This window comes from Canis lupus, chromosome 2, assembly GCF_048164855.1.
Source record: "Canis lupus baileyi chromosome 2, mCanLup2.hap1, whole genome shotgun sequence".
Taxonomy (NCBI): Eukaryota; Metazoa; Chordata; class Mammalia; order Carnivora; family Canidae; genus Canis; species Canis lupus.
The window spans coordinates 27066173-27078638 of record NC_132839.1 but is presented as its reverse complement, the minus strand read 5'-3'; the positions used below and the strand labels follow the sequence as shown (position 1 = coordinate 27078638).

Here is a 12466-nt window from a genome sequence, read left to right as displayed (position 1 = left end):
ATAAAATACACTAGGTGAAATAAATTGTAGACTAGAGAAGAATGGTTGAGCAACCTGGAGGATAGAGAGATGGAAAGTAATCAAGCTGAAGGGCAGAGAGAAAAAAATAATAATAAATGAAAACACATTTTGGAACTCAGTAACACCATCAGGCATGATAATAATGTTCATATTACAGGGATCCTAGAAGGAGAAGAGAGAAAAAAGGGGGCAGCAAATTTATTAGAAGAAATAGATGAAAACTTCCTTATCTGGGGAAGAGAACAAAGATCCAGATCCAAAAGGTACACAGAGCTCCCAATAAAATCCATCCAAGAAGGGCTACGCCAAGGAACACGGATTAAAATGGCAAACAGTAGTGATAAAGAGAGAATTCTGAAAGCAGCCAAGAGGAAAGGAAACAGTTACATACAAGGGAAAGGCTATCAGCTAGTTTTTCAGCAGAAACTTTGCAAGACTGAAGAAAGTGGCATGATATCTTCAAAATGCTGAAAGGGAGAAACACCTACTGCCAAGAATACTCTATACTCTATCCAGTAAGGCTATCATTCAGAATAGAAGGAGAGATAAAAAGAAAAGAAAGGAACAGAGAAGAATTATAAAATCAACTATAGGGCAGCCCGGGTGGTTCAGCGGTTTAGTGCCGCCTGCAGCCCCGGGTGTGATCCTGGAGACCCGGGATGGAGTCCCACATCGGGCTCCCTGCATGGAGCCTGCTTCTCCCTCTGCCTGTGTTTCTCATGAATAAATACATAAAATCTTTAAAAAACAAAAACAACAACAACAAAAAAACCCACAATTATACACTGAATAACAAAGTGGCAACAACTATGTACCTATCAATAATTACTTGGAATGTAAAGGGACTAAATACCCCAATCAAAAGACACAGGGTGACAGAATGGATATAAAGGAAATACTCATCTATATGCTGCCTATAAGAGACTTATTTCAGACCTAAAGACACATGCAGATGAAAAGTGAAGGGATGGAAAAACACTTATCATTCAAATGGAGGTGAAAGGAAAGCTGGGGGTAGCCCAGGTGGCTCAGTGGTTTACCGCCCCCTTCAGTTCAGGGCCTGATCCTGGAGACCCCGGACCAAGTCCCACCTCAGGCTCCCTGCAAGGAGCCTGCTCCTCCCTCTGCCTGTGTCTCTGCCTCTCTCTCTCTCTCATGAATAAATAAATAAAATCTTAAAAAAAAAAAAAAAAGGAAACGAAACACAATGATCCAAAATTTTGGGGATGCACCAAAAGCTATTCTTTTTTTTCTTTGGGTAAGAAAACCCAAAAGCAGTAGAAGGAAGGAAATCATAAAGATTGGAGCAAAAATAAGTGAAATAGAATCTTAAAAAAAAAAAAAAAATCTAATAATGAAACCAGGAGCTGGTTCCTTGAAAGGATCAACAGAAATGATACACCTTTAGACAGACTCTTTAAAAAAAAAAAAAAAGGACTCAAAATCAGAACTGAAAGAGAAATATCAACACCAAAGAGATACAAGAGAATTTATGAGAAATTATATGCCCACAAATTGGACAACCTAGAAGAAATGGGTAAGTTCCCAGAAATCTATAACCTCCAAAAACTGAATGAGGAAGAAATAGAAAATTTGAACAGACCAATTAATGAAATTGAATCAGTGATCAAAAAACTCCCAACAAAAAAAGAGTCCAGGATCAGGTGGCTTCACAAGTAAATTCTACCAAACATTTAAAAAAAGTTTCTTTCTTCTCAAATTATTTCAAAAAGTAGAAGAGAAAGGAAAGCTTCCAAATTCCTTCTGAGGCCAGTATTACTCTGATATCAAAACCAGATAAAGACACTATAAGAGAACTACACAACAGTACTTCTGATGAACACAGATGTCCAAAAATCAACAAAATAACAGCAAACTGAATCCAACAATACATCAAAAAATCACTGACCAAGATCAAGTGGGATTTATTCCTGAGACGCAAAGGTGGTTCAATATTTTCAAATCAATCAACATGATATATCACATCAAGAAAAGATAAAAACTGTATGAGTATTTCAATACAGAAAAAGCATTTGACAAAGTACAACTTCCATTCAAAATAAAAACCCTCAATGAGGGATGGATCCTTGGGTGGCTCAGCGGCTTAGTGCCTGCCTTTGGCCCGGGGCGTGATCCTGGAGTCCAGGGATCGAGTCCCGCATTAGGCTCCCTGCAGGGAGCCTGCCTCTCTCTCTGTGTATCTCTCATTGATAAATAAATAAAATCTAAACAAAACAAAACAAAACAAAAAAACCCCCAATAAGTAAGTTTAGCGGGAACATACCTCACGATAATAAAAAGCCATATTTGAAAAACCCACAGCTAACATCATATACAATGATAAAAACCTGAGAGCTCTTTCCCTTAAGATCAGGAATAAGACAAGGATGTCCACTCTCACCACTTTTATTCAACATAGTACTAGCCATAGTAGTCAAAGAAAAGAAATAAAATACATCCAAATCGGAAGTGAAGAACTAAAACCGTTACAACATGTAGATGCCATAGTATACAGAGAAAACCCTAAATACTGCACATGCACACAAAAAACTACTAGAATTGATAAATGAATGCAGTAAGGTTGCAGTATACAAAATCAATATACAGAAATCCATTGCATTTCTATACACTAATAATGAAATGGAAGAGAGATTAAGAAAACAATCCTATTTACAATTGTCCCCCAAATAATAGAATACCTAGAAATAAACTTAACCAAGGAAGTTAAAGACCTGTACTCTGAAAACTATAAAACACTGATGAAAGAAATTGAGGATGACACAAAGAAATGGAAAAAAATCCTATGTTCATGGGTTGGAAGAACAAATATTGTTAAAAGTCTATGCTACCTGAGGAAATCCACATTCAATCCTTATCAAAATACTAACAGCATTTTTCACAGAATTTGAACAATCCTAAATCCTGAAATTTGTATGGAACCATTAAAAAAACTCAAATGGCCAAAGCAATCTTGAAAAAGAAGAACAAAATTGCAAGTATTATAATCCCAGATTTCAAGATAAACTATAAAGCTGCAGTAATCAAAAACAGTATGATGCTGGCACAAAAATAGACACACAGATCCATGGAACAGAATAGAGAGCCCAGAAATAAACCCATAATTATATGGTCAATTATTCTTTGACTAAGGAGGCAAGAACAAGGAATGGGAAAAAGTCTCTTCAACAAATGGTGTTGGGAAATTTATATGCAAGAACAAGGAATGGGAAAATGTCTCTTCAACATATGGTGTTGGGACAATTATATGCAAAAGAATGAAAGTGGATTACTTTCTTATACACAAAAATAAACTCGAACTAAGGATTCTAAATGTGAGACCTGAAGTCATAAAAATCCTAAAAGAAAGCACAGGCAGTTTCTCTGACATTGGCTGTAGCAACATTTTCTACGCCTGACTCCTGAGACAAGGCAAACAATAGCAAAAAGAAACTATTGGGACTACATAAAAATAAAAAGCCTCTACAGAGCAAAGAAACAGTCAACAAAACTAAAAGACAACCTAATGAATGGGAGAAGATATTTGCTAATAATAAAGGTGTAAATTCTGATAAAGGTTTAAATTCCAAAAAATATAAAGAACACAAAAACACTCATTTGAAAAGATATATGCACCCGTGTTTGCTGTAGCTTTATTTACTATTAATAGCCAAATTAGGAAAGCAGCCCAAGTGTCCATTAATAGAGGAAGGGATAAAGATGTGGTACACACATAGACGATGGACTATTACTCAGCCATAAGAAAGAATAAAATCTTGCTACAATATGGATAGATCTAATAGTATAACACTAAGTGAAAGCAGTCAGAGAAAGATAAATTTTGTAGGATTTCACTCATATATGGAATTTAAAAGACACAGCAAACAAAGAAACAAACAACCAAGAAACATCCTCTTTACTGTAGAGAACAAACTGATGCTCACCAGAGGGGTGGTGGTGTGGAGGATGGATGAAATAGGTGAAGGGGTTTAAGAGTACACTTATTGTGATGAGCACTGAGTAATGTATAGGATTGTTCAATCAGTACACTGTACACCAGAAAGGAATGTAACACGTATGTTAACTCTGCTGGAATTAAAATTTTTAAAAATACAGTAAGTCAAGAGAGATCATATGATGCAAAGAGTAAATGATAGTGACCATGAAAATATATCACCGAGATCTTCTCTTGCGGGGACATACTGACAACTCCAGGTACAACCCCTCTGGATCAAACATCATGTTCATACTGACTCCAGGCTTCCTGTACTCTGCTTTCAGTTCATAAACGAGCAAGGCCCATTCCTGCCTTAGGACACGCAAGCCTCTTCTAAGAGGCAGGAAGATGCCCCCCGTGGACCTGTGTGAAACTTTCCTGGACCTGTATTGTAGCCTGGGACTTTTCTCCTTTCTTGTTCAGTATCATGTTTTGAACGTATCTCCCTTCTCCTGCTCCCTCCTATAAATAGCACTTGAATGTTCAATCCTGCCATGGCACCTGCTTCCTGATCCAGATCCTGATCCAGATACAGTTGATAATCTTGTTTAAGGCCTTTGGGTTCTTCTTGATACTTTGTCAACTTGTCCTATGTCATACGGAGAAAGGAATGTCATGTATTTATTTCCTCTTTAAAAAGTTCTGTCATTTTGGGCTCATGTATTTTAAACTTATTACATGAATTCCTATTTAGAATTTTTAAGTTTTCTTAGTGGATTTATATATACACTCTCTGCATCATATGGACTTCTAGGAGAAGCTTTCTGTGGCTTCTATGGATCTCCCTTCTAAGGAAGATCTCAGAAAAGAGGGGAGGGTAGTGGTATGAACTAAATATCCATTGTTGCAACTGGTATTTCTCTTTAGCCTCTTCCATCATCCTTTCTAAATTTCCCTCATTTCAAACTATCACCTTGGCGCCTTACCTTCTGTTGTGAGCAAAACCTTTAGTTCTAAGGCCTTGGCAATTACATCCTTCTTGGGCTGGGGTTGTTTTACATTGTTACAATACAAGGAAGTACCAGGTGTCCAAGTGGATCACCTGGGTTCCACACCTATTTCTCCTATCCCATTGTGTAAAAAGCAGCTCTATATCTCCTATCAGGATTATCCCTTTCACAATGATGATTCCCATTCTCACCTGCTGGTCCCCAGACAAAAATCTCGTATTCCTTTCTGAATGTCAAAAGTATTTTAGAACAGCTTTTTAAAATTTAAAATGGAATAAAGACTAATTTTTTAATGTGAGATGTATAGCTATTAATTTTAATAGAGGAAAACTTTGGTATAAATTATGGAATATCTACTATATTTTTAAAAAAGATCTTATTTATTATGAGAGAGAGAGAGAGAGAGAGAGGCAGAGACATAGGGAGAGGGAGAAGCAGGCTCCCTGTGGGGAGCCTGATGTGGGACTCAATCCCAGGACCCCGAATCACAACCTGAGCTAAAGGCAGATGCTCAACCACTAAGCTACCCAGGTGCTGCTATCTACTGTATTTAACTCAATAATCATGGTAGAAATGAAATACCATCTTTCAACATTAAAAATACAGCTGACCCTTGCACAATGTGAGGGTTAGGGGTGCTAATCCCCTACACAGTCAAAAATCCACATAAAACTATTGACTCCAAAAAAAAAAAAAAAACAAAAAACAAAAAACTTTTGACTCCCCAAAACTTAACTGATAGGCTGATAGCTTATCCAATTGACATATATTCATATTTTATATGTATTATGCAACATAATGAAACTAAAAAGAAAATCATTAAGGAATATAGTACTTTATCGAAAAAAATCCACATATATATGGATCCATGCGGTCCAAATCCACACTACTTAAGGGTCAACCAAATTTATTTTTCTTATATATGTAGAGAGATCTCTACAGGGGCTTGTAATTTTATTAAGAAATGATGCATATACGAGGGATTCTCAAAACCTCAAGAAAGAAAGGTAAATAAATTACTGTCTGAGAATTAAACTAGAAAAATCTGCACATAATGATGATTAGTCATCTGGAAGACCAAACGAAAGAACTGTGAATCTACAATCAAATGATTCAGGAAAGAAAGCCAAATTAACTAATTTTATCCTTTCTGTAAAAAACAAACAAACAAACAAACAAACAAACCTGTGTGAAAAGAAGGCAAATGGTTATCATGGAAACGAGAAAAGTGAGAGGTCCCATCTGGTGGACGTGCCTTCACATCGTCGAAGAGAGCCATATCCAGTTGCTAGGAACAGCTAAGTGTTCCTGTTCTGTCCTAAGGTAAGGAAGGGGTTAAATTGTTTGACCTCTTGCTTTGAGCGCATATGTTCACTGAGTCACTTATCCTAGTGCTACGAAAATACCCATACCAGATTAAAAAAATACCTCAAAGATTAAAGAGGTGCACCACAATCATCTGTTCTTTCTGTAAGAATAAATTATGTTTGACAATGAGTAAATCAGTTTGAGAGATATAATTATGGAATTGTAAAAGCAGGATTTAAGAGGATATGGCGTACACATACACACCACAATGGAATATCACTCAGCCATAAAAAAGAATGCAATCTTGTCATTTGCAACATGGATGAACCTAGAGGGTATAATGCAAAGTGAAATCGGTCAGAGAAAGACAAATACCATATGATTTCACTCACAAGTGGAGTTCAAGGAACAGAAAAAAGAAACAAGAAACCAGACTCTTATTATTGAGAACCAGTGGTTGCCAGAAGGAAGGTGGGAGGGGTAGGGAGGGGAGGGAAACAGGTGAAATAGGTAAAGGGGATTAAGAATATACTTATGATGAGCACTGAATAATGGATAGAATTGCTGAATCATTATATTGCACACTTGAAATTAATGTAACACTGTATGCTAATTATACTTGAATTTAAAAATATAAAATTTATATTTTTAAATATAAAACTTAAATATAAAATATATTTAATATTTAATTTTCAAATATAAAAATTATATAAGTTTATATAAACTATTAAAATTTTTATTTAGTTTTATGAATCTTAGAGTTACAGTGGAAATGCAGTGAACTGATTCTGTCATTTACTTTTTTTTTAAAAAAAAGATTTTATTTATTTATTCATGAGGTGGGGAGAGAGGCAGAGACACAGGCAGGGGGAGAAGCAGGCTCCATGCAGGGAGCCCGATGCAGGACTTGATCCCAGGACTTCAGGATAATGCCCTGGGCCAAAGGCAGGCACTAAACCGCTGAGCCACCCAGGGATCCCGTCATTTACTTTTTAACATATACATCAGACTACTTTTCAAAAATGCATTTGACTCATACAGGCTATCTATATATTGAATCTGAAGATAGGGGACAGAAATGTTATATTTTAGTATCTCCACAAAATCTTTGTTTGCACAGAACTCACTTGTATAAAAGCAGCTCCGAAAATAGAAATCTCTTTTGCATGATATACACGAGGTCAAAAAAGAAAACACTGGGTTCCTGGAATGCAAAAGCTGTGCTTCTGAAGACATGGGCAAACATGCATGGAGTAGACAGACAGACATGTAATTTGCCATCATGGCCTGAATCATTGGGAACTCATCAGTACTGATGAGGCACTAACTACATTCCGGTGCACCTCAATCAGAACCAGATTATACCATTAAAATTAATGAAGCACTAGGAGACTTTAATGAGTAAAACAGGGTTGGTTTTAAAGTCTTCTATGCACTTTATTCATTTCACAACAATTTGGTTGACAGTGCTATGACATTTCTCTCTTGTAAACAGCTAAAAAGTTTGTTACTAAAAATTTAAGTAACACATTATATTCAACAAACTCCCTGGCATAGTTTAACATTCACTTAAATGGTCTAACACTTTAGTTTAATTAAAACAGATCAATTTGTCTTTTGCCATCCTGTGTGTGTTTTAATAGACACTAAATAATTGTTCTCTCTGATCCCAAGGTTTCTCATTATACTGATGAGATGTTTTTTGCTCTTTCAAGCTGCTATCACCTCTCCAGCCTGTTTTTCCTCTTTTCTAAAAACATATTCATCATGAGTATGTGTCAGGGAAGGGTGGTTGGGGATGGGGAAGGAGTCCAACCACCTCCAAATAGGGCTTCATTATGAGATTCAGAAGAAATATGAAACTGAGAAGGACAGATGAATATTTTCTAGGTATTAATATTTAGTATGAACCTGAGAAATAACAGAATGAATTGTTAGGCAACCATAGGAAAGTGACATGGCCATATCTCTGAGCACAGGAAAGGGACCAAACATTTCAAATCCTGGATCCAGTTTTGACAGATTTAATGTTACTCTCTCCATATCTTAGTTTTCCCCCAAGTGTAAATGACTATCACTGTTCATGAGTATTAGTATGTAATGAGTACTACCATTCATAACTATTCGGGAAGTTTGAGAGCATAAAATGTGTAATAAATAGAGGGGAAGGGGTCAATGCTTTGTTCTCCAAGAAGAGCACTTTCTAAATTCAAATTGGTAACTGATTTTTCTTTATAAGGGAAATTATACACAGGTAACAACTTGATTCTTAAATTTAAGAACAGCTCCTTAGAATTGTAAATAAAAGATGTAAAAATGAACTTCAAGAGAAGATGAAAGTACTGTTAAAGGTTAAATATCAGTTTTTCTGATATTTCATGAGAGACACAGAAAAAGAGAGAGAGAGTGGAGGGGGGGGGGGGGCAGAGACACAGGCAGAGGAAGAAGCAGGCTCCATGCAGGGAGCCTGACGTGGGACTCGATCCCGGGTCTCCGGGATCACACTCCGGGCCGAAGGTGGCGCCAAACCACTGAGCCACCGGAGCTGCCCTATTTTTTTAAGTTGTAGTAAAACATACATAAAATTTACCATTCTAACCATTTTAAGTATACAGTTATATGGCACTAAGCACGCTTTCAGTGCTCTATAACCATCACCACCATCCTAAATATGTTTGTAAAACAAATACCCAATACAGGAAAAGCAGCAATACTTGCAGACTGAAGAGTGTGCAATCTAGTTTAAGAGAAGTTCCACTATCTGGTTTGCTCTCCTGCTTCAATACACATTGTTTAGATATCTAAAAGCAACATATACCCAAGGTAACTAATGTTCTATTTGAAAGCTTGCTAGTGATTTCCATATTGAGCTGCCTTGGGCACAACTCGACACAATTCCACATTTGCCCTCCATTTATTCCTTGGGGTATTATGGGCATAAGTGTTTTTCTGGGGGTATGGACTGTGCCCAGTCCGTCTTAACAGAGTTCACCATCATATGTTCACATCTTCCGGGATATGTACAATATGATTTTATACATTTTCCTCGTCTATAAATATTTCCTAAAATATTTGTGGGATCTCTCTTTTCCCATGGCCATTTATTTTCTATAACAAACCTTTTGGATGGTTAGTTTTTTCCTACTATGTGATTCTCTTAAAGGAGTTCACCCAAAGCCGTTCATTAATTTTTTACCCAGAGAATTATAGGTAGATTTCTTACGGTAGTTACTAAATCTGTACTATACATTTTGGTCACTTGGTTATGTTCACTTTCATCCTTTATAAAGTATTACCTTAAATTCTTCTCTCCCTCTGTGCACACACCTCATTTACACAAAGCCTTTCAGCTTACTGGAATAATGATTATTTCTTTTTTATTGACTCCTCCCCATCACCTCCCTAATCTCCCTCTCCAGTTGTCTGCAACACAGTCTACTGTAAAGTTTTCTAAGATCTCCCAGGAAGAATGAATTTAGATTCATTCTTATTCATTCTAGTAAAGATTTCTGTAATTTTTACTACCAGAGTAATTTCTTAATTACTGTCTTACCAGTGGTTTACCAGGCTGCATCTTACCCACACACGTTTTTGGTTATTGAGAGCCAAGAACTCTGTCATTTTTACCTATCTGACATTTAAGAAGGTACTGGCATACAGTCGATATCAAAAAATGCTTTCTCCTCACCTACCCCATTTTAAAGAATTCCATATATAAAGAATTCCATATATAGACTTCCCACTGCTCCCTTTGAAGGGACCATCTAGGGCCCAAATCAGGTAAGACTTCCTCAGACATGAGAGGAGAAGCAGAGTAAGTACTCCCTTCAGAGAGGAGAGCTTGGAAATCTTACCACTTATACGCAATTTAGGTTTAAGTATTCATTTGAAGCACTTGACACTGTAACCACTAAAAAGAATGATTAGGAACTCGAACTTGAGAGATACACCAGAAGAGAGTTAGAGTCAGAGGGCCACCTCCCTTTTGTGATTAATATTCGCAACGCTATTCTTACTCATGTTTAAACAGAATATGAAAAAGATTTAAACTTTTTCAGGGGAGAATACTGATGTCCTATTACTCCTATTCCTTATTGTTAAGCGACCTCAAGCAACTTCTCCTGTTAAACACTTCAGATACCATTTTTTTTACTTCTGAAATTAAGCAGTACTGCTTGTAACTTGTTACTGAGAAAACCAACACTGCCAATGAAGAAATAAAAACACCTGGCCATCTCCATGTGTATGTCAGGTAATAAAACTATTGCTAGTAATGTGGCAATCACTTCTCTGATACTTTACTAACCTGTAAAATAAGATTTTTTAAAGGTATGTATTTCTATAAATCTGTATATTTGGAAATTCTCATGAGCAGTCTCAAAACTCATGGATTTAAAAACTCTTTAGCAAAATAGACGAAAACAGAGAGGGAGACCAACCATAAGACTCAACTCTAGGAAACAAACTGAGGGTTGGGGTGGGGGGGGAGGGTGTCGAAGGAAGGGAGGGAGGTGATGGGGTAACTGGGTGATAGTCATTAAGGGCACTTGATAATGATCACTGGGTGTGATGTGCAACTAATGAACCACTAAATTCTACATCTGAAACTAATAATACACTGTTAATTAAATCAAATTTAAAACATCTTTTAAAACTAATAAAAATTCTAAATGTAATTCATATTCATTAGAGTATTTGTAAAATGATGCTGAAAGAATTAAAAAGGGACTCTTAATTTCTTACCCATTGGCCTTATTGTAAGAGTTCTAAAGCACCTTAAAAGATTGATTTTTGAGAAGCTATTAGAATGTTACTGGCATAGATCTCATTTTTATTTCCAGCAATAGGGTCATCAATTATTTTCCTGTTCCAAAAAAGTTCAGTAAGCATCCATCAGGTACATGCTTCAGTACATAAGTCTCTTCTCTAGATCTTATGATATCTACTGCATAATCTAGAAAATTATGTATAGTTCTTCATTGCTTAAGCTCTACGGGATAAAATGGAAACCCTTTGATCTGTTATTAAAAAATACTTCAACTGGGGACGCCTGGGTGGCTCAGCGGTTGAGCGTCTGCCTTTGGCTCTGGGTGTGTGATCCCCTTCTGGGGATGGAGTCCCACATCAGGCTCCCCCTAGGGAGTATGCTTCTTCCTCTGCCTATGTCTCTGCCTCTGTCTCTCATGAATAAATAAATAAAATCTTTAAAAAAAAAAAACTTCAACTGGTAAAATCTGATTGCAGCCATCCTTTCTAGATTTGCCATCCTTCACTTCAAATACTCTACCGTTAAACAGCTTGTTTTTTTTTTTTTTTTATTGATTTATGATAGTCACAGAGAGAGAGAGAGAGAGAGACAGAGACAGAGAGACAGAGAGGCAGAGACACAGGCAGAGGGAGAAGCAGGCTCCATGCACCGGGAGCCCGATGTGGGATTCAATCCCGGGTCTCCAGGATCGTGCCCTGGGCCAAAGGCAGGCGCCAAACCGCTGTGCCACCTAGGGATCCCAAACAGCTTGTTTTGAATCTGCTCACACTAGTGTTAAGACTCAGCTAGAAGGCCAGCTCCCTGAGGGCTGCGTCTTGGACACTCCTAGTCCTGCAGCAGCTACTGGTCATTTTAGCTACACTGACTAAGCACCTCTTGAGACAATCTAGACAAGAGTGAGGATTCAAAATTCTAATGGGAGAGGTTCCAATTCCAGGTAAGATGGAATGAACACACTCCTCCCTGTGTCTCCCATTGAATGCATCTATGAAACAATGCATAGATCAGCTATTTGAGGACTTGAAAAAAATAAAACAGTAGCAGGCAAATTATGGAAGAAGACCAGAATTCAAAGTACCACTGAACCAGTAGTGAGTTTACATTCTGGATTTTTATCCTGGACATGTTATTTTGCATATATTCTGAATTGATTTAATCCTTTATGGAAAAAAACCATTTTAGTAGGCAATGAACTTGTTTAGACTTGTGTTACAGGCTTTGTCTCATTTTTTTGTGGGTGGGCATTCAAATCTCAGTTCCTTTCTTTAAGCCTCTGAGTTTGTCTTGTGCATTTGGGGTCATGAGCTAGCTCGAGACTTCACATACAGAAGCATCCTTTTTATGGACTCTTCCTTTCAGGATTCCCCTTCACTTTCCAGGTATGGGTGTTAAGTGCTTTTTTCCTCTGGTTCTTCCAGCCAGAAA

General features: G+C 37.1%; 1 protein-coding gene across 1 annotated transcript in view; it reads right to left on the bottom strand.

The window, feature by feature from the left end:
* Window positions 1-12466, bottom strand: part of LOC140610993 (uncharacterized) — a 74583-nt gene that overhangs the window by 56971 nt on the left and 5146 nt on the right. The window contains exon 3 of the mRNA XM_072787632.1: window positions 6151-6283. Within this exon, the coding sequence (XP_072643733.1) occupies window positions 6254-6283 (30 nt within the window). The 3' untranslated portion in view covers window positions 6151-6253. The remainder of the gene's footprint in view (window positions 1-6150; window positions 6284-12466) is intronic.